Raw genomic sequence first — 24453 nt, 5'->3', positions numbered from 1 at the left:
TAAAAAAAAAAGGATATGGGAGATGAAAGTGAGTAGAGTAAGTAGAAAAGGAACCATGTGATAAGGAAAAGTAGATAATTAGGGAGATAAAATTAGCTGAAAGGATAAACTTGTGGAAGAGATGGGAAAAAGTATAAAGGCCACAAATAGAGTGATTGTAATTGGCAAAAAGAAAAGTCACACCTTTCTCTAAGTTTGGAGCATAGGAGGGAAAAATGAGAAATGATGTTGAGATGATTTAAAATGTTTTATTAGGGAAGGAAAAGAGCATATAATGGATGGCTTCAATCTTTTTTACTCAGGTAGGAGTTGAGGAGCTTTGTTAAGAGGAATAGGAGGTGGGGTATAAAAGATAGTTTGAGGAGATGAGATTTGGAACAGACATTGTGGAGAATTTGATAGTCAAACAAGAAAGAGTAAAAGACTTGGCATGAAGAAATAACAACCCAATTGAGAGTGGATAGCATAAATTTGTTATGGATCCAGTCAGCAGGATAGTGTTCCTCCATGGGTATTTAGAAGCACATGAGTAGATACAGAGGAGGCAGATTGTGGGAGCAATCCAGCAAAGCCATGAGTGGAAATAGGACAATGGAGGCAAGGAATTCAAGATAGAAGAATGATGGAAATTTAAGCTGATTAAAGGTCCATATTTTGAAGAAAGAAAAATGACATGGAAAAGGGAGAAGTGGCAGCTATGGTGAGAATAGAGAATGAGTTTCAAAAGGAGATAAATGGAAGGGCAAAAGATTATGTTTAGAGGAATTTCAGGATGCTAAGTCTGAAGGTAGAACTCTTGTGACTGATAAGATTAAAGCTATGACCATTCCACATCTGTAAAATGGGGTCATAATACTTTTGCTACTCACCTCATAGGGTTCTTGAGAAGGTTACATGAAATATCAATCAATTAGAATTCTTTAAGTCCTACTGATCTGAATTTAGTTTGTGCTATTATAATAGCACCTACCACATACTGCTACAAGTTCCAGTTACTTGTCAAAATATCTTCTTATTCTAGGCTCAGTCCAATAAAAATTTGTGTACTCACTGTTTGGAGGAAAAGCTTTGCCCTCCAAGGCCTTCTAATTGATTAAAAAAGCTAGGACTTAGGAAAAATATTATTTTTATTTTGGAATTATAAGGAGACCTTTTGGTCTGGTTTCAGATAAAAAAGATATAGGAATTAGCTAAATAAATATAAATTAATAAAGGTCCAGTCCAAGGATATAATAACGAAGTCACAGTCTTGTAGAGCACTAGGAAATGGGTCTTCATTTACAAGAAAAGGCTAGACCAGGCAAGCAAAAAGTGTTTAAAAAAAAAAAAACCATATATAGGCACATAAGCCAAATCCCCTGTTAATGAGCATGGTGTTGACTTGGATCAGATTAGGCAGGAGCCAGAGAGATTTCTTTCAGGAACCAATTTCCTTCAGGCACTTAAACAGCTGGGGCCCCAATCCCTCTAGGATTGAAGTAAAGGTAATTTAGAACTGAGCCTCATATGCACAATGGCTCCAAATAATGGTATCTAATGGGCTCTCCAAACAGATGTCCTATGCTCTGGGAAGGTGAGAAGCAACCAGCAAAACATCTTTTTCAGTGTTTCATGTTGTACCTTTTCCTAAAAAATTGCCTTGTATTTATTTTGTAAATATTATATTTGTGTGTGTGTCTATGTACCTCCTTGATAGAAGACAAATTTCTCCAGTTGAGGGATTTCATTTTTGTCTTTGCATCTCATGGACCCAACATATTGTCTAGACATATAGGAAACATTTATCAATGCTACCTTTATCATAGAAATGAACAAACGTAGAGCTATGGAGGTTAAATAATAATAATAATAATAATAATAATGATAATGATAATTTACATTTGTCATGCACTTCCTGGTTACAAATCATTTTGCATACATTATATCACTTGATACTCTCAGAATTACCTTTTGAAGTAGGAGATACGAGTGATGTTTCAAAGATTCGTTGGTTCTATGATCTCATCTATATAAGCTATCCCTTAGCACTTGAGCTGTCCACTATTATATCACATTCTCATTCCATGATTAATCAAACATTTTTTTCATCATTCATCTCTTGAGTTTTGTTTTTATGTGACTTCTTGCTTACAAGTAATAAGTGGAAGTCCACTTTCACTCACCATGTTGTCCCCATTTCATAGATGAGGAAAGTGAGACTAAGAAATATTTAGCGATTTTTCTCTTTTGTGAACTCCAATGATATGCATTATCTGGAATGCATGGATACCTGGAATATAGAATAATTTTGAAACAGTTTCATTTTGTGACAGCAATAGTCATTTGTGTTTTTTTCTTTACCCTAGGCTGATTCACAATGTCCGACTTTGACCAGATAAAACTAGATTAAGTTGATTTCCTAGCTTCAGTTATTTTTGTCAGTTGAGTGACAAATTTCATGTTCTACTTGTTATTTAGTTTTGTGGTTTTTAAGAATATATATTAGTTCAAGGTAATTGTAGAGCTTTACATCCTAAAGAATGCACTTTAATAGTTGTTAGGGATACTTTAATTGTATAGTACTATTAATTTTAAATGATATGACAAAGTCAAGTGTTTCAGGATCATTCAAGTCTACTGTGAAACAAGATCAGTCACATTGAAGGGCAAAGGAAAATTAAGCAAAATAAAATAAAGCAATGTGAAAACCTGACAAACTATAGCTATAAAACATCTTAATTAATCTTTAGAAAACAAAGACTGAAAGAGAATTCTAAAAATCAGAGGAGCTGTTAGTGATTCTTCAACATTTAGTACAGATTTCTTGAAGTCAGGAAGACAGTGAGGAAACCAATAAAAAAGGAAGAAAAAAAGGAATATAGAAATAGAGGGAGAGAAGGAGGAAGAAGGAAGGAAAGGGGAAGAGAGAGGAAGGGGGAGAGAGAGATGGGGAAAGGGTGGAGGAAAAGGGAGGGAGAGGGAAGGAGAAGGACAGTAGGGGAGGGGAAAAAGGGAGAAAAGAAAGAAAGAAAGAAGAGGGGAATAAGAAAAAGAAAGAAAGAAAGAAAGAAAGAAAGAAAGAAAGAAAGAAAGAAAGAAAGAAAGAAAGAAAGAAAGAAAGAAAGAAAGAAAGAAAGAAAGAAAGAAAGAAAGAAAGAAAGAAAGAAAGAAAGAAAGAAAGAAAGAAGGAAGGAAGGAAGGAAGGAAGGAAGGAAGGAAGGAAGGAAGGAAGGAAGGAAGGAAGGAAGGAAGGAAAGAAAGAAAGAAAGAAAGAAAGAAAGAAAGAAAGAAAGAAAGAAAGAAAGAAAGAAAGAAAGAAAGAAAGAAAGAAAGAAAGAAAGAAAGAAAGAAAGAAAGAAAGAAAGAGAAAGAAAGGAAAGAAAGGAGGGAGGGAAGGAAGGAAGGAAGGAAGGAAGGAAGGAAGGAAGGAAGGAAGGAAGGAAGGAAGGAAGAAAGGAAGGAAGAAAGGACTACAAAATATGCTATGAAGAAAAACAACCTTTCATGGAGGAGAGTACAAATATTGGAGATACATAGTTTGAATGAAATGGTGAGGTCAGAAGCTAGTTTACCAGGGGCAAAAAGAGAGTAGAATGTGAGAAAGTAGAAACAGTGAACATAGATGGCCTTTTCTAGGAGTTTGCCTATGAAAGTGAGGAGAGATATCTAGTATAAAAAGTGAAACCTCTTGGATGATGAACACTATTCACAGATTTTTTTTTCTGGTTTCTATCCATAATAATCATTTCTGATTTATCTACAGATAAATCCATCTCTCTGTCTCTGTCATCCATCTCTCTGTCTCTGTCTCTCTCTCTCTCTTTCTCTTTCTCTCTCTCTTTCTCTCTTTTGATATATGTATTTATATATATGCATATATATAAGTTACCACACATATATTATGTATATACAGTTTATATATAATATATGGTATTTTAAAATATGTGTGTTTTATACAAATGTTAAGCTTTAATAGCTTAAAGCTGCAATAAGACTTTGGGAAATGTTGATTGTGATTATGTACATCATTGAAGTCAGAAAAACAGAAAGGAAATCAATAGAAAAAAGGAAGAAAGAAAGAAAAAGGGAGATAGAGAGGGAGAAAAGAGAGAGAATGTATATATATATATATATATATATATATATATATATATATATATATATATATATATATATAACACAATACATATATGTGTGTATCTACATGTATATAGGTATGCATGTGTAGTTATGGATAGACATGCATATGTGCATGTGTTTATATGCATATAACCTATACAAGTATTGAATGATCTAGACAGCTGCTGAGGCACTGAGAGTTATGTATGTATGAGTGCATATGGAGCCTATATGCATATACTCATATGTGCATGGATTTATATTAAATTCAGAAGGACTATTATAATTGTATGTCAACCTGGAAAAAAACCTTAAAAGTAGATTCTTAACCTTTTTGAGTCATGGATGTCTTTAGCAGTCTTGTGAAGCTAATGGAATCCTCAGACTATACTTAAATAACTGAAGGAAATACTCAATTTTAATTAGAGGTTAGTGAAAAAAAATTCATTTCTTATCCAAGTTATGGACTTTTAAAATACATCTATTGGTCATCCATGGATCCTAAGTTGAGAACCCCAACTTAGAAGGGGCATGAAAATTATCTTCAAGTATTGAAAAGTTGGCACACGGAGGAGAGATTAGACTTTTTTTTTTCTTGCTTAAACTGAAAGGGCAGAGTTGGAACATGTGGGTTGAAGGCTTAGGTTCCATTTAAAGAAAAACTTGATGATTAGAACTGTCCAAAAAAAAGCAACAAGTTCGCTATCCCTGGGTCTTCAGATGGGGAGTGAAGAAACTACTTGCCAGCATACACGGAGGGGATTCCTATTTCAGACCCGAGTCCAGTGCACTTTTGGAAATCTGGGATTCTGTGATCCTGGTTTCTTTGTTATTTAACCAGCACCAGCAGAACCCTCCAGGAAAGGGCGCTGAGAAGGGCTCAGCTGCAGAATCGGGCCCCCTGGTATATCTGCACCCCGTGGCAGCATCAGGAGCCCAGGCCTCTGGTGCCCAATAAATATGTCGGCCAAGGCCCAGCAACGCAGTGTCTGTGAGTGCCCTTTGCCATGGCTCCTGCACAAGGGGCCCTCTCCTTAACTTCCTCCCTTTCCCCTAGCCAAGCTGTTTGCTCAGGGTGAGCTAGAGGCAAACCCTGTGACCTGTCTGGTGCCTGGTGGATGATGTAATGGTGCATAATTAAACAGTAATTTATATTCCATGCAGGTCTGTACAAAACCATAAAGTACTCTCGAGAGCTAAGTGCTGCTGAGGCATTTAATCTGAGCGCTTGGAGGGTTTCATGCAAATCTGCATTCCCAGAATGGAATTGGTCATTGCTGAGCAAGGGGGGGACTCGTTTTCTGTTTGTTGGTTTGTTCATTAGTAGTTTATTCAAGGTGGGGAAGGATTCAAAAAGAGCTATTTCTTAGTCAAGGCTCAGTTCTTCCTTCTCTTTGCCTCTGTCTCTCTCTCTCTCTCTCTCTCTCTCTCTCTCTCTCTCTCTCTCTCTCTCTCTCTGTGTGTGTGTGTGTGTGTGTGTGTGTGTGTGTGTGTGTGTGTGTGTGTGTCTGGCTGGCTGGCTGGCTCTGGCTCTCTGTCTTCTGTCTCTCGATGTCTCTGTCTCTGTCTCTGTCTCTGTCTCTCTCTCTCTCTCTGTGTCTGTGTGTGTGTGTGTCTCTCTGTCTCTGTCTCTCTCTCTCTCTCTCTGTCTCTCTCTGTCTCTCTGTCTCTGTCTCTCTCTCTGTCTCTCTGTCTCTCTGTCTCTTTCTCTCTCTGTCTCTCTCTCTCTCTGTCTCTCTCTCTGTCTCTCTCTCTCTGTCTCTCTCTCTCTCTCTCTCTCTCTCTCTCTCTCTCTCTCTCTCTCTCTCTCTCCAAACAGTATGGAACAAGGGTTTGTGAATTGGATTTGGAGTCAAAAGCCTGACTCTTTGACTTGTGACCTTGGGCCTGGTTGTTTACTTTTGGGGACCTCAGTTTCCTCAAATGTGATATGAGTTTTAGATTACATTATTTCAAAGGTCTCCTCTACCTTTGAATCTACAATGCCATGAGCCCAATGGAACAAGCAACAGCCACAAATCTGTACGATTTTTTTACCAAGGCCATCGCCATTCCAACTTGTTATACAGTAAGAAACTTGCCCTCTGAAGAACCTGCCCTGAATAGGTTGTGTTGTTCCCTATGACCCCACCTGATGTCGGCAGGCCCTTCCAAGGACAGAAGCTGAGAGTCCTCCATACTGATGGTTTCAGAGCTGGCAGACAAGGCTGTCCAGAACAACCCATACCAGCAACAATAGTTATATAGAGTTCAAATCTCAGGGCTGGGATTACAAAAATGTAAGGAGAATAATGAATAAAGAAATAAAAAAGAGCTATTCTGATGCTAGGGCTGCCCAAGACTCAAACCTAGAAAAAGAGAATGATTCCAAAACTCCAACAAGTAAAGCTTCAAAGAAAAATATAACTTACCCACATGATCACTTAGAATTTTTAGGAGAAATGAAGCAAAAACTTTGAAAAAGAGTTAAAAATTAAATCACAAATGAAGCAAGGGAAATAGAGCAAAGAATTGAAAAAGAAATGAGAACTCTGGAAGAGAGACTTGGAAAGGGAATTTACAGCTTAGAACAAGAAGTAGGATACCTTATCCAAATAAAGAATTCTTAAAAACTATCCAAATAGAAGTTAGTAATTACATGAGAAAACAAGAAATATTAAAATCAAAGGATTAATATACAGAAGAAAATGTCAAGTCAATGCCATATAAATCCCAAATCTGCTACTTGATACCTGTGTGACCGTGGGCAAAGTTAGTCTATCACAGTTTCCTTTTCTGTAAAAGGAGGTTGTCTCCTCCAGTTTTAAATAAGACAAGGCATGTATCACCCTGCCGTTCCAAGGGGGTAGACGGCTTCACATAAGCAAACTTGAAAAACATGGGAAAACGTGCAAAGGTTCTCTGTGACCTTCTAGTTCTGTACAAATTCACATTTTGTGGATAAGAAAAGTGTGCTTATGTGATTCTTTCTAAACCTCATATTCACCTGTCCTGGCATAGCCTTTAAAATCCTATTAAGGACCTTGATTTCTTTAGTAATGATTTCTTCTTGTGCTAGAGGCAACTTGGTGAAATGATAGAACTTGTCACCTAGAAATCTAAATTTCAGCCCCAAGATCAATATTTGATCGTCATTTAGCTTCTCTGATACTCAATTGCTATCTTTTAAAAATGAGGATAATAATTTTTATTATTATCTTTTATATTTATATAGAATCTAGTATAACATAGATCCTATTGTAGTATATATTACATATCTATTATATCCATTTTACATACACAATCTATTAAAATTACACATAATATAGAGGCGTGTCTTTATAATGTTGTAGATTCAGTTTCAGATACACTTCAATAAATCAAATATTACAATAAAACAAGTAATATGAATTTTTTGGTTTCCCAGTAAATACAGTATACTGTAGCCTATTAAGTCTATTAAATGTGTAATGGAATTATGTATTAAAAATGTATATATTTTAAAATTTTCTTTATTGATAAAAAATAACCCGGTAATCATTAGCTGAATTTTTAGCAAGTTATAATCTTTGTGCTGTGGAGAGTCTTGTCTCAATGTTGATGACTGCTGACTGATCAGGGCAGTGATTGCTGAAGGTTGGGAATGTTGTGGTAATTTTTAAAAATGAGACAACAATGAAGTTTGCTACATCTATTGATTCCTCCTTTCACTTGAACACTTAGAGACCACGGTCGGGTTATTAATCTGCCTAATTTCAACATTGTGATATCTTAGGGAATAGTGAGGCTTGAAGAGAAGAAGAGAGACTGGGAAAGGCAGGTCAGTGATGTAGGCAGAACACATACTACATTTATCAATTAAGTGTGCCTTCTTACATGGGTATGGTTTCTGGCACCCTAAAACAATTATGTTTCATTATATAAAAAATGATAATAATACCTTGCTCTACCTACCTCATTAGGCTGATACAAACCACAAAATGCAAAAATAATATGAATTATTATTACTGATGCTGACATTGACTAAACTTAGATTTGGTGCTCAAGGTGCTCAAGCTATGGCTGCTTCCATTCAAGATTCATAGCTATTATTTCTTCTGATGCTTTCCTGGCAGAGAGTGAGTCAACTAACTTATTTGGAATGGAAAACACAATTTTTTTCATCTCACCCTGTCTGTGCATGCTAATATGACAATAATTATGAGGACAGGTGTACCGCCTTACCTATGGTATTATAGAACTAGACATCAGATACCCACATCTGCCAAGGTTTAAACATCCCAAGTTGCAAGATGCTGATATTTCTCCGTGAGAATCAGCCCAGAAATCTAGGACTCTCTCTCAGCTACAAGAATACAGAGCTCAAGCATGCATTCAAATTCCCTTCGTGCCTTGCTTTCACTCCCAGACTTTCCACTCTAGTCTTTGATACCTCATTTTTTTTCCTCTCCGAAAGACTCAATAACTGATCCATATTCAACATACCCAGAAACCCAATATTGCCACTATACCAAACTAAGGAATATGCCTTAAATAGTCTAGGAGAACAATTCATAATTGCCAACAGTCTAAGGAATACTGAATCTTCCCAAACCCAAATCTGCTTTTTCCCAGGGAATTTCAACCTCAACACTTACTAGTCTTAACACACCTAATAATGTTGCAAAAAGTGAACAGCAAGAGTTAGCCCTCAAAAGCAGGTTGATGGATTACCAACATAAGTGTTTATGTCAATATTTCAATATATCTGTGATCTCATTTGTAAGAATGAAATGACATCGCTGTTACAGATGGCAACCTCTCCACTCCTCATTCTGCCAGATTTTTCTCCATGCCCTTGACTGCTACATTTTACCTGTCTGAACAGAAACATCCAAGGGCTTCATCGTCCCCCATATGCCCAAGCACTGAGCTAGGATATGTGGTTGGTGGATAGAATTTGGGCAGGAGTTCAACTTGTTATACAAACAAGATGAAGATTATTTCTCTCCCAGCTAATATGTGGAAGAGCAGAGACTTGAACTCAGCTCTCCTAAGAGCTTATTTGAGTTCCAACTTGTGTTCTTTCTTCTCTGTCACCCTTTATGCTGCTTTGTGCCTCCTTTGTGACATGCACTCTGAATACTGAATGAAAAACCCACAAAGAATATGTTTAACACCAGAGGGTGTCATTGCTATTGTCATAGCCTTTTAGAGAGAGTTAATTTATGGAGGATGTTTCACTTAAAAAATATTTATTTTAATTAAAAATAAAAACCACAGGAATTTAATAGAAAAATTAAAGACAATAGAAATGTTAAATTAATGAATATGAGAGCAAATTACAGAGAAACCCAAAGCTATGTGCAAAGAGGAAAACAAATGCTAGGACACAGTATTATTAACTCTATAGTAGCTTAAGAATTATACGGTGGTAATGGGAGTAATGATTATTAAGGTATTATGGCATTCAGGGGTATGCTTGTACTGACTTGAGAACTGATTGTTAAATTTTCAATGTGACCATTTATGCCTTAAATGCTACAAGTTAGGGTTTGGTTTATAGCCTAGAATTAAGAAAATGGTGGAGAAAATGTTAATGATGCAGGTTAAACTTTAAAATGTGTCTGCATTTTCAGAACTCCAATTGTTCAACATTTATCAGGTTACCACTGGGTATAATTTAAAAAAAAAAAAAAGATTTAGAATCATTAAGATTTGGTTTACAGACCAAGTTACTAAAAATTCTCAGTCTAAGTTTTCTCATCTGCAAATCTGTAGCATTTGCCCACTTGTCTCTTACAATCACTCAAAAGAATTTAACCTCTATCCAGGAAAAGCCAAATATCCAACTTACAACATACATATGAATAGACATGTAGTTCATCATCCCGTATATCTTGTACTAATGGACAATGATCTAGGTACAGAACTGAATAGGTCAAAAGAGGAATGGATTTTCTTTGGGAAGTTGTGCAGTATTTTTTCCTGAAACAAAGACTCATTTTTAGCTTGAGTATTCTTTCGGAGAGACTGGAATGGCTGCAAGTCATGGAATACACAGTCTCTAAGACATGAAGTTGTGGGTCACTCAAAAGACAATGGAAAGGCACACAACAAACATGAATGAGTTTCAGTAGGCCGACTAGTAATTATATAGAAGTCAAATAAAAGACCATCAGAGAGATGTATGATTTGGAGAGGAAAAAAAAAAAAAAAAGATGGGTTAGTCAGAATGAGTGACAGAAATGAAGGAGATCTGATGGCCTCCACATATGCTCCATCTCCACTGATATTCATAAGCCCTCAGCATTTAGATGGGCCCCAGGTCTACCAGATGGCCAAGATCCAAATTGGGTAAAAGCTACTCTACTGAATAGAGTTAATAAACTCAAAGGTCCATTAAAATATCAAAGCACCTACCTCACAGGTTTGCTGGGAAGATCAAATGAGATAATGTATATAAACAACACATTCTTTAAATCTTAAAGTGTAAGACTGGTTATGAGACAGAAGAGACTGAGAAGTTACTTGCATGGGAGCTGGAAAGAGGCTCCAACCATCCTTTTCTTTCTTTCATCCTGACCTCAGTTGCCCTGAGGACATTGGAGGATGCAGGAGAGCAGGAAACCACAGTCACTCTCCCTCCTCACTTTATAAAGGAACCTAGTACACAGTAGCTCATACCTTTCTGTCAGTTCAGTAATACAATGAATGGGGCGTTAGTCTTGGAATCAGGAACATCTATGTTTGTTTCCTGCTTCAGACACTCATTGGCTGTTTGACTTTGGACTTCTCAGCCTCATTTTCCTGACCTATAAAATGGGTGTAATAATAGCACCTACCTTATAGGGTTGGTGAGAAAAAAAATATGAGATAACTTATGTAACACGCTTTGCAAATCTTAAAGCTGTTAAAATATAACTGCTATTAGCTATTATGATGATTACCTTCCACATAACGTCAAATGAATCTAATGGATGATAGAGAAGTGGTAGAGAAGGGAATACGAGTGGGGACAGAGAGAACCAAAAATAAAAGGTCAGCAAGAGGAGAAAATATTAGCTTGAGAATCTTTTCTTGTCAGTGCATTCATCAGAGAACAAAATGGATCTGGGAGGGAAAATCAGAGGAATATTTAACAATTATTTATTTTTTTTATTGTCTCTACCCTTCCCCTCACAGGTGAAGTTTATAAACTAGGGGATCTCTTAGAGTGGCTAAGAGGAAATAGCTAGGAAGAGGACTTTGAGGGATGTCTCATTTCTTGTGTTCATATAGCTAGTGCTTAGAACAGTTCCTAGTACACAGTAAGCACTAAAAATGATAACATTCATTCATTCATTCTTTTGTTCACTGATGTTGTTCCCATAAACACCAATAGTTCATATTATTATCAGTCTGTGGTGACTGCTTCTAACTCCATTATTGATCTTCCCAGGCTAAATTGGCCCATGAATCAGATCTAAAAGTTTCCCAAGGGGGACATTAGCTATTTGATTCTCCTTTCCAAAATGGGAAGCCCCAAAAATGAATCACCACAAGGACCCCTCTGAACTCGATTAGTGTCATGGCTTTAGACCCACATCTCTAGAACCCGAGTATTGCTGATTTGACCACTTCCTGTTTTTTGTTTTTATTTTTTCTGATGGCATCCAAATTCACAAAGTTTAATAAGGCCTATCCAAATTTATATAGTGCTATTCCAAAAGCTAAGCTATTTGCTCATGAAAATAAATCTAAGAAAGAATCTGAGGCATTTTTCAAATCCATGTTTCCTGTCTCCATAGCATATGTATTCACAATACTTAGAACTCATTCCAAAAATGAGGAAATGGTTTAATACACATTATCTTTGTTTTCCTTTTATGTAATTCTTTGTTCAATGTTGTTAGAATATTTGAAGTTTTTGAGAACAAAAAACCTTATTCCCAGCATGCTTAGATTTTAGTTTCTGTCATCTATCTGAATTTAGATTCACCTTAACATAATATTCATTACAAGAAAGATGGTGTGGCTACATAACAAATATTATTTAGTGTTTACCATATAACAATATCCACATATGGATCCAAACATTCTTGATCAAGAGGGAAATAAGAACATGTGATTTGCAAAAGCATCACCCAGCATCTCTTATCTACTTTTCCCTCCCCATTTTCTGCCCTAACCCATTGCATATTTCTTTCCTATCATTCTCTCTTTTTTCATTTTATTTCATCTTGGGCCCCTCTTTTCCTAGAAGACATAAAAGGAAACATCTTTTCATTAGCTCCCTTTGGTTGACCAAATAGGCTCATACAAATTGTTTAACTTTTTCTGTGAATGAATATTATAAACATCTCACTTGGGATGTCGCCAGCAAAATTAGAAATTAATCTCTCTATCCTCTTTACCCACCAGTGCCATAATTATCAGGACTTTATTTTTTAAGCAAGATATCATCCCTAAATGAGTTCTGTTTCTTGGTTTTGTAAGTAAAGGTGATGTCTACAATGGTGAAATGATATTGCCTTGGGTTATGAACATGTTGAGAAGAAAGCAATCAGCAAGCATTATTAAGAGTCTGCAATGTATCAGACACTATTGTAAATGGTGGGGCGGGGATACCAAAAAAGGGGAAAGACAGTACCTGCCTCTAGGATCTTACACTTTTATGGGGTGGCAACATGTCTATAACTAGGTCCACAAAGATAGATTCAAGGAGATGGAAAGTAACCTCAGAGAGAATAGCACTGGCAGTTGGAGCAGGGGAGAAACCAGGAAAGAAAGGTTTCTTGCAGAAGATGGCATTTGGGTTGGGTCTTAAAGGAAGGCAAGAATTCCAAGAGGTGGAGATGAGGAAAGAGAGCATTCCAGGCATGGGGACACTCAGTATAAAGGCGCAGAGACAAGGGACGAAGTGTCATGTGGGAGGATCAGCAAGTTGGCCAAGATAGCTGGACCCCAGAGTTTGTGAAAAGGCATAATGTATAAGAAGATTCAAAAGGCAGGAAGGGAGCAGACTGTGGGAGTTTTCAAAGCCCAAGGAGTTTACATTTGATCCTACAGATAACAAGAAACCACTGAAGTTTGCTGAGGGGGGCAACAGGTGTCCTGTTCAGATTGGTGCCACAAACAAATCACTTTTGACAGCTGTTTAGAAGATAGATAGACATGGAGAAAGAATAGTAAGATGGCCATTCGAATAGTCCTGGTGGAGGTCTCAAGGAGAAGATCCAACAACTAGAAGGCAGGGAGTGAGAGGAAGGAAGGACAAAACCAAAGTTTTCCATTTGAGTGACCGAGTGGTGCTACTCTTTGAGAAGTTCATACTGGGACTAGAATTAACAAGGGAGAAAAATGAGTTCTCTTTTGGATGTATTCAGTTTTTGATGCAAACATGAAAATAGAAAAGGTAATTAATTAATTAATAGCTAGTTTTATATCATGTTTTATGTTAATCATCTCAAAGGGCTTTAGAAATCATGTCTTGAACCTCTTCATTTTACATATGAAAAAAACTGAGGATGAGAGAGGCCATAGGTTTTCCAAGGTCACACAACAAGTAAGTAAGTCATGATTCAACCATGGTCCTTTTCTTTCAAATCAAAGCCTCTTTGAAGTACACTGCTCACTTCACTCAATCAACAAGCCTCTTTTAGGTACTGAGACAGACCCTGGAATTTCAAGGGAAAAATGAAATAAATTGTACTCTTAAGGGAACTTAAGGAGACAGCATGCACTTTATAAGCATATTCAAAATAAATGCAAGAAAACTTAAGCAAAAGGAGACACTTGCATTTGGGTAAGTCAAGTTTTATTAGAATTAGAGTAATGATAACAGTTATAAAAAAGGTGATAATTACATAGTGATTTAAGGTTCTCAAAGTACTGTACATACATCATCTAATTTACTTATTACCCTCAAGGATTCAGGGGTCGTGTCATATTTTTATTAATGTCTTCCTTAAAGTTTAGCACAGTTCTTTGAATGCCATAAGCTTTCAACTAAGAAAGAAAGGGGAGGAAAGAGAATAGGATTAAGGAAGGAAAAAAAGAGAAAAATAGGCTAAAAGTTAAGAGAGATAACCTGCATCTTCCAAAAAGAAACTTGACAGTCATTAAGGCCTACAATCTTGTTTTGCCTGAGAATAGGCATTTAAACTCTCAGGAACTCAGAAGGTGTATGTATTTTGGTAGGGAGATCACTGTACCTAGGTCCTTCCATGATTGTCTAAAGGACAATTTTAGCTGAGATGTTGCTTGTGTTGACTTCTGAGGTATTTGATAGACACCCTGGGAATAAAGCAAAAGAATGGATTAAATCTGTGTTTGTGGTTGGTGTGCTGGCTGTGCACAACACTATGCTGGGTTCTGTGCAGGATATAGAAGTATAAGGAGTTCCCCAAATTCAAAAACTTAGTTTTACTGGGGAGACAAAACAAATGCTAATGAAATAACTCATGAATAACACAAGACAGTAGATCCAGCTTGTGCTATTATAACAGGTAACTTTTTAAATTTAAAAAATATGAAAATACATTTACTCTGAAAATCATCAACCATTTTCTGTCAAGTCCCTCTATAATTTCTCTTTCTAATTTCTTCTCTCTCCCTCTAAGATCTTTCCCTTTCTTAGTTGTCTTTCAGGATTCTCTATTTTCTGTTTTTATGTTTGCAATTAATACAGATTGTGGTTTTGAAGAAGCTCACATATTTGGTATATATGAAATAAATTGTACTGAGTCTAGAAAAATTGAATTGTAGAGAAATGTCAAGTTCCATCATATATGGAAAATATAATATATCTCTTTCCCTCATTATTCCCTTAAAACACATCCACATACACACTCACTATCCTAATTCTCATCCTTCTTCTGGCCATCCACCCCATTGTTCCCTAAAATCAGAGATGTCAGTATCTTGAGTTTTTCACAGCAAGATATGAATGCCCCATGACAGATAAACAAATCTATTATTAGTTAGACAAAATCATACCCACCATGTAATCAAAGATTATAGCAGTTTGTTATACAAGAGACATGGAAGAATGTGAGTAAATAGGTAAGTATATGCTCATAATCACTTAATTCACATGAAATATTTTCCCAGCCATTGTCCCTGTTTGAAGTAATTATTGTTAACTTGTAAAAACTGCAAGAAATGTTTCTGATTCTAATGGCCCAATTCTGGCAGCTGGTCTTAGCCTCTGTAAAATAGCCCTCTATGTTAATAAATTAACACAAAAAAATTATAATGACATAAGTTGATGCCTTATCACCATATAGAGAAGAACTCTTGAATTAGAGACAGTTTTCTGGAGATTGGTTTTGAGATAAACACAGTACTACGTAGGACTTGATGTGTACAAGAACAGGAAAAAGAAAGAATTATAGGAATGGTTTCCCAAATGGGGAACACAAAGCGGAGGGATTTACTAAGTTGTTTCATCTCTTCTAAAAGCAGTGAAATAAGGAAACTCCCAACCTTCCAAAAGAGGAAAAAGGCTATTGCTTTGTCTCCCTCCATCTTACCTCACATGCTGATGAAATGTTATTTTTGTGTGTGTTTTTTCCAAGTTATAGTTTCTGAGTCTGCCTCTGCCTGAGGGGAAAGTGGAAAGGAGTGGGAGTGTTCCACAATCTCTTCCCTGTCCTCCTCCTCTGGAAAAATCCCAATCACTGCTCTTGTTGACATACATTTCATGGTATCTTTTCCTACCGGAGACTGTTACAGAAAACAAAGACAAAAACCAACAATAAAAACAAACAAACAAACAAACAAAAAAAAAAACCCTCGGTAACATTCACTTTTCTTTTTTTCTCCTTCCCTTTCTCTTTCCTATTCCTCCCTTCTCCTTTCCTTGTCCCTGATCCCACTCCTTTTCTTCCAGGAACCTTCTGCATCATTTCACTGTGCACCTGTGTGGCCGGGATCAACTTCGAGCTATCACGCTACCCACGCTACCTGTACGGACTACCTGATGACATTAGCCATGGCTATGGATGGTCCATGTTCTGTGCGTGGGGGGGCCTGGGACTCACGCTTATCTCGGGCTTCTTCTGCACCTTGGCCCCTTCTGTCCAACCTGTCCCCAGGACCAACTGCCCCAAAACCAGACCCGAAAACGGGACAGTGTGCTAAAAAAATACAAAAAACAAAAAACAAAAAACAACCCCCATATATATATATATAAATATATATATATAAAATATACATATATAAAACAGAAACTAAAGCAGAATGGTGCCAGTGCCAGGAGAGCATTGAGTTGGCTCAGGCACCCATACTTTCACAGAACTTTGTGTTGCTTCATCCTTTCTCACTAAGATGGGGAAAACTCTGTTGTCATATGGCTCTTCCATCAATTCTTAACTTATGGCTTCATGATTTTTTGAAGGTTGAGTGAAGATGCTCACTTGCAGTTGAGTCACGCTTACTGCTCCTAGTGAGGCTGGGTTGGTGAGCTGGGAAGGGACAGTGGCAAATGTTGGAAGCAGCACAGGAAGTAGGGAATCCATGCCATCAACTGGACCACCAAGAAGAACCCACCACCCACCAATAGTAATGCGAAGAAACAAAACCCTTAGTTCACCTGTAGAATGTAACCAACTCTTGGAGGCCATTCTCAAAACCATCTCTTCTCCCAACGCTCCTGATCTTATTCCCCACCTGCCCCACCAGCTGCACACAAGAATTGGAAGAGAAAACAAACTGAGATGGAAGTTTTCTCTTTGTTTGCCAAACTTTTGGATGAACAAAAGAGGGGAGGGGAAGGGGGAAGAGACCAAGAACCCTGAGAGATGATACTTGCATCAATACCAGGACACTTCTGTGGATGCTCGGACAACCCAGTCTTATCTTCCAGCTGCCTTACATCCAGGTTAAACAGAGGCTGCCCTGCTCCCACCCCCATCTTCTGGGCAGACAGGGGCCTTTGAGAAATGCTGTGATACATGTGTGTGTATAACTTTTCTGATGGTTTTTTTTTTCTTTTTCAAACTGAAATATTGCAGTATGACTGTTGTCTATAAATTGTGCTGATATCTTGGCCCAGGCATAAAGGCCTAGAGAGAGATGAGTTTGTATGGGTGCCAATTCTGCAACTGTGGATTATTGCAGTGTGTCTGTTTGAGTGTATGTGTATGAGAGAGAGAGAGAGAGAGAGAGAGAGAGAAAGAAAGAGAGAGAGAGAGAGAGAGAGAACGCATGTGTGTATTACTAAGGTGTTATCAATTGATTTCAGTTTATCTATTATTTTTAAAACAGCTCAAAATTCTAGATGGCAGAATTAAGAGAACCATTAGATATGGTTTTGCATATTAATCTGGAGACTATGTGGGAGTAGTCCTCTTAATTGTGGAAGTTCAAGACACAGCTGGGCAAAAAGCCATTACAGAAGGAGAAAGGGGAACAAAGGAGGGAGAAAGAATGGTGCTTTTGATTGGTGTATGCTAAACAAGACCTTTCTACTCCCCATCAGTGGTAACTCCCGTTTCATTGGGTATTTCCTCCTATATCAGTTCACTCTCTGAAAAGATTCAGAGAAAGAAAATCTGCTTTCCATAGGCTTAATTTTGTATGATATTGCTGTAAATCAAACTGAAACTTGTTGCTCTTTCCATCCTTTCCTCTCCTTCCTTTTCTTTCCAATCTTCAAGGTTGTGAGTCCCAGAGTAGTTGTCTTGGCTGCTAACCCCCAAGTGGAAGAAGGATAAATCCAGCACAGTATCTTGGAATTGCTTTGAACAAATTGACACTGAGATAGCTAGAGGAGCCAGGAAGTGAATCAGGCAGGCACGAAGCTATAAAATTAGCAGTCTGCCAAAGAGAGTAAGAAAGGAGCACAAACCATAGCCTGCCACGGGTAGTAGAGTACTATGCTGTGCTATGCTTTTAGACAAGAGGATGACCCTTGAGATGGGGTTACTACATAGCAAGGATGAGGTAAACAGCAAATCTATGTAAGTGTAACGTTTTTGCTAAATCCTGTGGATCACTTGCCAGCCACTAAGTCTCTCCTCTATCCATTTATATTCCCTTATTCACCTACCTACTGACCCAATCCGCCCTCACCCTCTCCCCTAGTCACATATACTCACACCTCTCTCAAAACATGCTAATTTTTTGGGAGCTTTTGTGTGTATGAGGTTAACTGTGCGGTATCCTGGCGTGCAATGTTCTGTGGGAGTGTATACCTGAATGTGTGCATCTATGTATATTTGAGTGTGTTTGTATGTGGGTGTGTATGTATCCAGGTGCAGGTGTGAGTGTTTCTATGTCGGGGCTTCTCAAAATTACGATGAGAGGTACAGCTGGAAATCATCTACTCCAACCTCTTCATTTTACAGATGTGGAAACTGAGGCCCAAAGAGGTTAAGTGACTGGGGATAGATGTCAGCATGTATAAAGGGGGTCTTTGTAGTTATATGAATATGGGGGGGATGGGGAGAGGTGTCTGTGTATAACCATGACTGTTATTAGCCTATAACCGGAATAAGAATTATTTTTTAAATGGTGGATTTATTCTACAGGAAAGAGAAACAACTATCAGGAAAACCTGCAGTTTTTAGAACTCTAGGGAAATGCTCTTATCTTTTTTTTTTTAATTTTGAAATGATTTCCTCCTAGGGGGAAAGGCATAAATGCCTCTGTGGGCATGAGGAGGAGTGAAGAGAAGTATCTCAGATTGAGAGCCATTTTGCCTTCATTCCCCTCTTGGGGAAGAAATGTTGGTCTGAGTAGGTGGGCAAATGGCCATATCCACGAGTATGCTTGGAAGCCTTCCTTTGGGGAAGGAGGTTTGCCTGTGCCTAAAGAGTTTCTGAAGCCAAACTCCAGCTACTTGAGTAAGTGGAAATTTTACAGATGGTGGCAGCTTGGCACAGGTAATTCGTTGCATTTTTTTAAGTCACCAAATCTTTGGGTTCTGGCCTTTGGAAGCACCATTGTTTTTTCCCCTTCCTTTTTATTCTATACTATTATTAACAGATTTTCCACCTTATTAAAAAAGCTTTCTGGAAGCTGGTGAAAAACTGGAATGATTTTTTAAAAACTTTTCCTTAGCCCTAAATTTTAGACTTTTCAAGACTTGAATGCTTCTCAAATGTATTATGGGCTCCTGGGGATCAGGGAACCAGACTCTTCTGGCTGATTCTCTCCACCTGTGCTGTCGTATTCTAGACAAGGCTACCTCTGACCTCCAGTCAGCAAGATACACGTGTTGGCTTGTTGTTTCAAACATGGGGATGGATTTGCCCTGATTCATCCCGTGTCTTTCTTACCTGAATCTGCTCTTGTCAGTCCGCCTTCCGCTGGCCAGGATTAGAAGAGAAGTCTTTTGTCATGGAACAGAGCAAATGGAGAATTAAATGACCAGACTCCAACCAGCTCAACCAAACACTGCAGTTCTTCATATGGAAATGTCCACAATTAAGCCAGTCACTCATACCTCAAACCCAGTCAGATTAGTGTGTATTATTTTGACATCTTTCAAATTCCCAATCTAAGACCTTGCCCTCCTAAAGAGATTCAGGGTCAGTGTCCTACCAAAGTCCCTCTAGATAAAATAGAACCCCCATATCTTTTGCAGTTGTGTGGCTTTGAGTGAACGTGAAGTACATCTATGTTTGTTACTAGGAGATACTGGTGTAGAAGGACCCGCTTTCACTCCAATTCTTACCCTTCCTAGAATTTTTCTGACTCCATTCCCATCTAAGGGGATGAAAACAGCTATTTTGACTATTTTTGACCTCATTTCTTCCTGATCTTTCCTCCTTTCCCATTTTAGTAGGAAAAGTTTCTCTCCTCAGTTTGCTTCCTCCAATCTATCCCTAATTCTAGCTTTGCATGGTATTTCCCAGTAGGATCAGTCATTAATCACTTATTGAGTCCTCCTTAGGAAGGTCAAAGAAGCCAGTTTATCCCCTTAGAAACAATGAGGCAATTCCATTTGTTACCCTCGCCCAACACCCCTCTCTCTGACTTTTTAAAAACTGCCTCTCTCCTATCAACTCCCTAATTCACCTGACAGGTGTTACTCTTTTAATTCATTGAATGTCAACCTAGAAAGATCCTAAGATAATTACCACAGGGGTCTTCGTGGGCATTACCCCTGTTGAAACTCCATATGACTACCACCCCAGTTAACCATATCTTATGTGTCCCCAGAACTATTTGTAGGGCCCCATTAATTACAGAAGTCCTACAGATGGCCCCGATGGGGGATTATTGAACGTTAAGACTAATCCTTCCTTATCAGGTCTTTTATCTGAAATGAATTGCACTGTCATTTGAGTATACTCATCCCTAGATTGTAGGAGGAGATGTCCAAAAAATGTTTGTCTTGACTTTGCAAATTTGGGGAAGAGGCTGTTCTCATATATAAGCTAATGCCCATATTTTAGTAAAGATATAAATTATGGTACAGAGACCTGAAACTAAAAACCCAATACATAGCAGTCCTAATATGGTGTTTAAATTTTGGATTCATGTGATACCCTTAAAATGAATTCTGAATAATAGAATCAAATGTTTGCTTCTGTCAAGAATAGTCAGATTTACATTTTCTTCTTACAAATGAATTGTCCAGTAATTAGATTTTTCAGGTCTTTTCGGGGAAAAGAGGTCATCCTCTTGTGCAATTCTGATATACTTCTTGTTTTGTTTTGGAAGTTAGGGTGAAGTTATATTTCTGTAAAAATGCCCAGTCTTTCATGGGACAAGTATTTCTATGGTTCTATAGAAGGTTTTCCCATCAAAGGCTTGTGATGAAACTGAGAAGAGATTGTGGTACAGTGTGGAATAATTGATCCATACCTTCCATGCTCCCCCCCAATGGAATGCCTCTTTCTTATCTAGCTAATATGGGAGATGTGACTATAAAACATGACAAATAATTTTTAAATTAATTGGCCAGAAATTTAAAAATTCAAATGATTGCTAACCCATTCAAAATGATAACTCTAGATGGCTAAGTGAACTAACCTCAGTGATAGTGCCATTGTTTAAAGCATTCTAGAATGCCTTCTTTGGAATGATTTTTAGCAGTCTATGACATATTCTTTTGATTATTGCCCCAACAGTGGCAAATCTTTGTTCATTTTTTGAGAATATATATGTGATTTTTTAAAAAAGAAGCTGCAGAAAGTCATTTGCAGTCGCCTCAGATGAATGAGTTAGGTGATCAAGCTGGGTAAGACAGGACTGAACAGAAATAAAGCACAGGTATCAAATTTTAAGGGAACTAATTTTATATGTATTTGTAAGTCATTACAAAGGACTCCTAAAATTGTTTGGGATTGATGAGAGCATTGTTGAAATCAGTGTCAATACTAAAATTCTCACTTTTTGTGCCTGAAGGGCCACAGAATGATTAGGAGAATTGCCTCAGCTTTTAAATGGCAGAGTGAATGGAAGCCAAAATAAAACTGCATTTCTATAGAAATTTCATTGGTCCATGGACTGGACAATCAAAGGCTGGTGATGAGACTGAGAAGGGATTATGATATATATTGAAATAGTTGATCCAGACTCATGTTCCCTCCTAATAGAATGATTCTTTCTCATCCAGGTAATGTGGGAGATATGATTATAAATTAGATTAATAATGTTTAAACAAATACACCAGAAATTCAAATTCTTTTGAACCCAGATCTTTGAGTCTAATCCTAGGACTCTTAACTTCCTTCATATTTCCTTTCCACTAGAATAAGTGTATGGGATCCCAAATATGTTTTGAAGAGGAAAGCACTCATTCTGGATACTTACGTGTTTCCTTTAAAATGTGATTGTGTATTGTCCCTACTGAATACATATTGAGAGCAGAAAGCAAGAAAATAGCTTCTTTCTATTCCTGATGATGATATTTTTTCTCTCCCCATCTTCCCCCCAACAGTTCTTGGAAAACGCCTTTCACTTCAAGGAATCTACAGAGAATTAGTTCTCTAGCAGGTGTCTGATGGCCTTCTAAAAGCCATGTATAAGGGAAGATGGGTTAAGCATCTAGGAAGGAAAGCAAGGAGCAGAGAAAAGCAATGAAAAGTTTAGAACAAACCAAGAACAAGAAGAAAGGAGAGTTCTTGCCTTTCAGGTTTGGGTTTTTTTTTTGTGGCATATCATGGATATTTCACATTTATCCCCAAAGGAGTCACTTAGAATACCTAACTCTAGACAAAGTGCACAGATGGTTAGAGAAGGCTGGCTATTTTTATTCAGCTTTGTCTGGGATGAACAACCCAGAGATGTGCTCATCCGAAAAAAAATTTCTGCTTGCTATAAGGGCACATCGCAGCAAACATAGACAGTAGCAGAAGCAGCAGCAGAAAAAAAGTGTGAATTCTAAGGAGATTTAGCAAGAAGACCCACCTTATTAGAAGATGGAGCAGTTCACCTCAGAAATGGCCTTTGAAGAACTTGAGAAAGGTTCCAAAACTTGGATAATCTTTTCTTTTTATAGGTGTCCTAAGTCTTACTGATTAGGACCACCTGAAAAAGGCAATCCATTAAACTGTTATCAGTCATTTTTACCTTAGTGCAGGGTATCTGAGTACAGATTTTGACAAGAAATACAGTGCAGTAGACCTGTATTAGATATGATCCTTAAGGTACAGAGAGAGTACAGGTATCAAGCTTGCTTCACGATTGTGTCTAGATAGGGCTGGCTATGTTTTATTCTCCACATAACAGCATACCCTCATCTAGAACATAGTCAAAGGCAAAAACTCTAAAATTACCTCAAAGAGAATTAGACACATTTTTAAAAGGTCATACTATATGAATAGAGTAGTAGAATTATAAAACATCAGATCTTGAAGCTGCCTTAGCGATCATATAGTCCATCTCCCTAATTTTTAGAAAAGAGGAAACTGAATCCCAGAAATTTCAAGTAACGTGAAGGTCACTCAGGTTTCTAGCTGAAGAACCTGCCCTACAACCCATGTTTCTCTCTACACTTAGCCCAGTATTCTTGCCACAATCTACAAAACTATTTTTCACATAATCACATAAGACATCTTAACGATAGCTTCATGTTAACTTCCTTACAAGATAGATAATGAATCAATTTCTGCAGGTTGCTTTTTGCCGGTGTCACCCTAGCTTCATAGTTATTAAAAAATATTTTCCAGTCATAGACATGATTTGTGCCAAAATTCTCTGGGCTATTGTGTCCTCATGTAAAATTAGAATGTTGAACCAAATAACTTCTAAGGTCTTTTCTGACCCTAAATTCCTGAAATCACTCTATACTCCCTGACCCTATCAATAACACACTCTAAGTTGAAGCCCAAGTTAAAAATATATTCTATAATTATGGAATAGAAGAAAGCTAACTGATCCATATAGCACTGACACTCATTGTAAAGAGTACAAAGTACTACTTTTTGAAGAGAGAATCCCATATTGAAAGTCAGAAAACTTGTGTTCAAGTCTTAGCTTTTCTGCTTAATTATCTTTGTAATGTTGTGCTCTCTGAATCTTGGTTTCTTTATCTATCAAATGAGAGAGTTGGACTAGATGACATCTTTCTAGTCTTAGTTATGATATCATTCTTTTTTATAAATTTGGCATCATTAGCATAATGCTTGAATCAAATGAGCATGTTGAACCACAGGAAAATGATGACTGAGATACTAAGAACTCAGTGTGTGGCCAGTGATACAGCCAGAAGAAAGCTTTATGAACTTTCTTCTAGGTTCTTTTTTTTTTTTTTTTTTTTTTTTGGTGGGGAATGGTATTTCAATCTAATTATAGACATAAGGAAACTGAGATTAGTGACCCACTAATTTAACATGGAAATATATACACATCCACACATACAAATGTGAACTTTGGCTGACTTATTTTCCCCTTTTCATCTTTAAGCTTTTTTAGCTCTAAAACAGGGGTAAAATTCCATTTTAGTTCATGGCATTGCAAGGATGACAGAAAAGGGAAAATGAGAGTAAAGCAACTTGCAAATATAAAGTTTCATCCTAATGATGCATTGTTCCATTGGTCCTGAGACAAGAAAACCTCATGTCTTCACTCTTCCCCTCTAGTTATTGCAAAGCCCTACTAAATCCCCGTGATTTCAGTGATCTTGGGAACTGTCAGATGAGGAAAACTCCCTCCGTGTATTCAGTTCACTTCTTAGCAAATTATGCAAGAGCTGTCCAATGTACCCAGGGTCACATAGCCACTATTATTCAGTGGTGATACTTGAACCTAAGTCTTCAAGATTTTGAGATTGGGTTACTATCCTTTTCACAATACTGTCTCTTCTGAGCATGTATAATACAAGAATTTACAAAGGACCTTGAATCTGAATCCGAAATGGAATCCCTTCTTTGCAGATATCCCCATACTGTAGTTTCAGTGAAAACTGTACTAGTATTCTGGGCAGAGAAAAATCTATTCTGTTTTTTAAGTTCCTCC

General features: G+C 37.5%; 1 protein-coding gene across 1 annotated transcript in view; it reads left to right on the top strand.

The window, feature by feature from the left end:
* Nucleotides 1-23726, top strand: part of TMEM178B (transmembrane protein 178B) — a 422390-nt gene extending 398664 nt beyond the window's left edge. Inside the window, exon 4 of the mRNA XM_074267725.1 lies at nucleotides 15932-23726. Coding sequence (XP_074123826.1) covers nucleotides 15932-16182 — 251 coding nt within the window. The 3' untranslated portion in view covers nucleotides 16183-23726. The remainder of the gene's footprint in view (nucleotides 1-15931) is intronic.
* The last annotated feature ends 727 nt before the right edge of the window (nucleotides 23727-24453 follow it).

The sequence above is a fragment of the Sminthopsis crassicaudata genome, chromosome 5, assembly GCF_048593235.1.
Source record: "Sminthopsis crassicaudata isolate SCR6 chromosome 5, ASM4859323v1, whole genome shotgun sequence".
NCBI lineage: Eukaryota > Metazoa > Chordata > Mammalia > Dasyuromorphia > Dasyuridae > Sminthopsis > Sminthopsis crassicaudata.
Note: the sequence above shows the minus strand (reverse complement) of the source record. Positions and strands in the feature narration are given on the sequence as shown.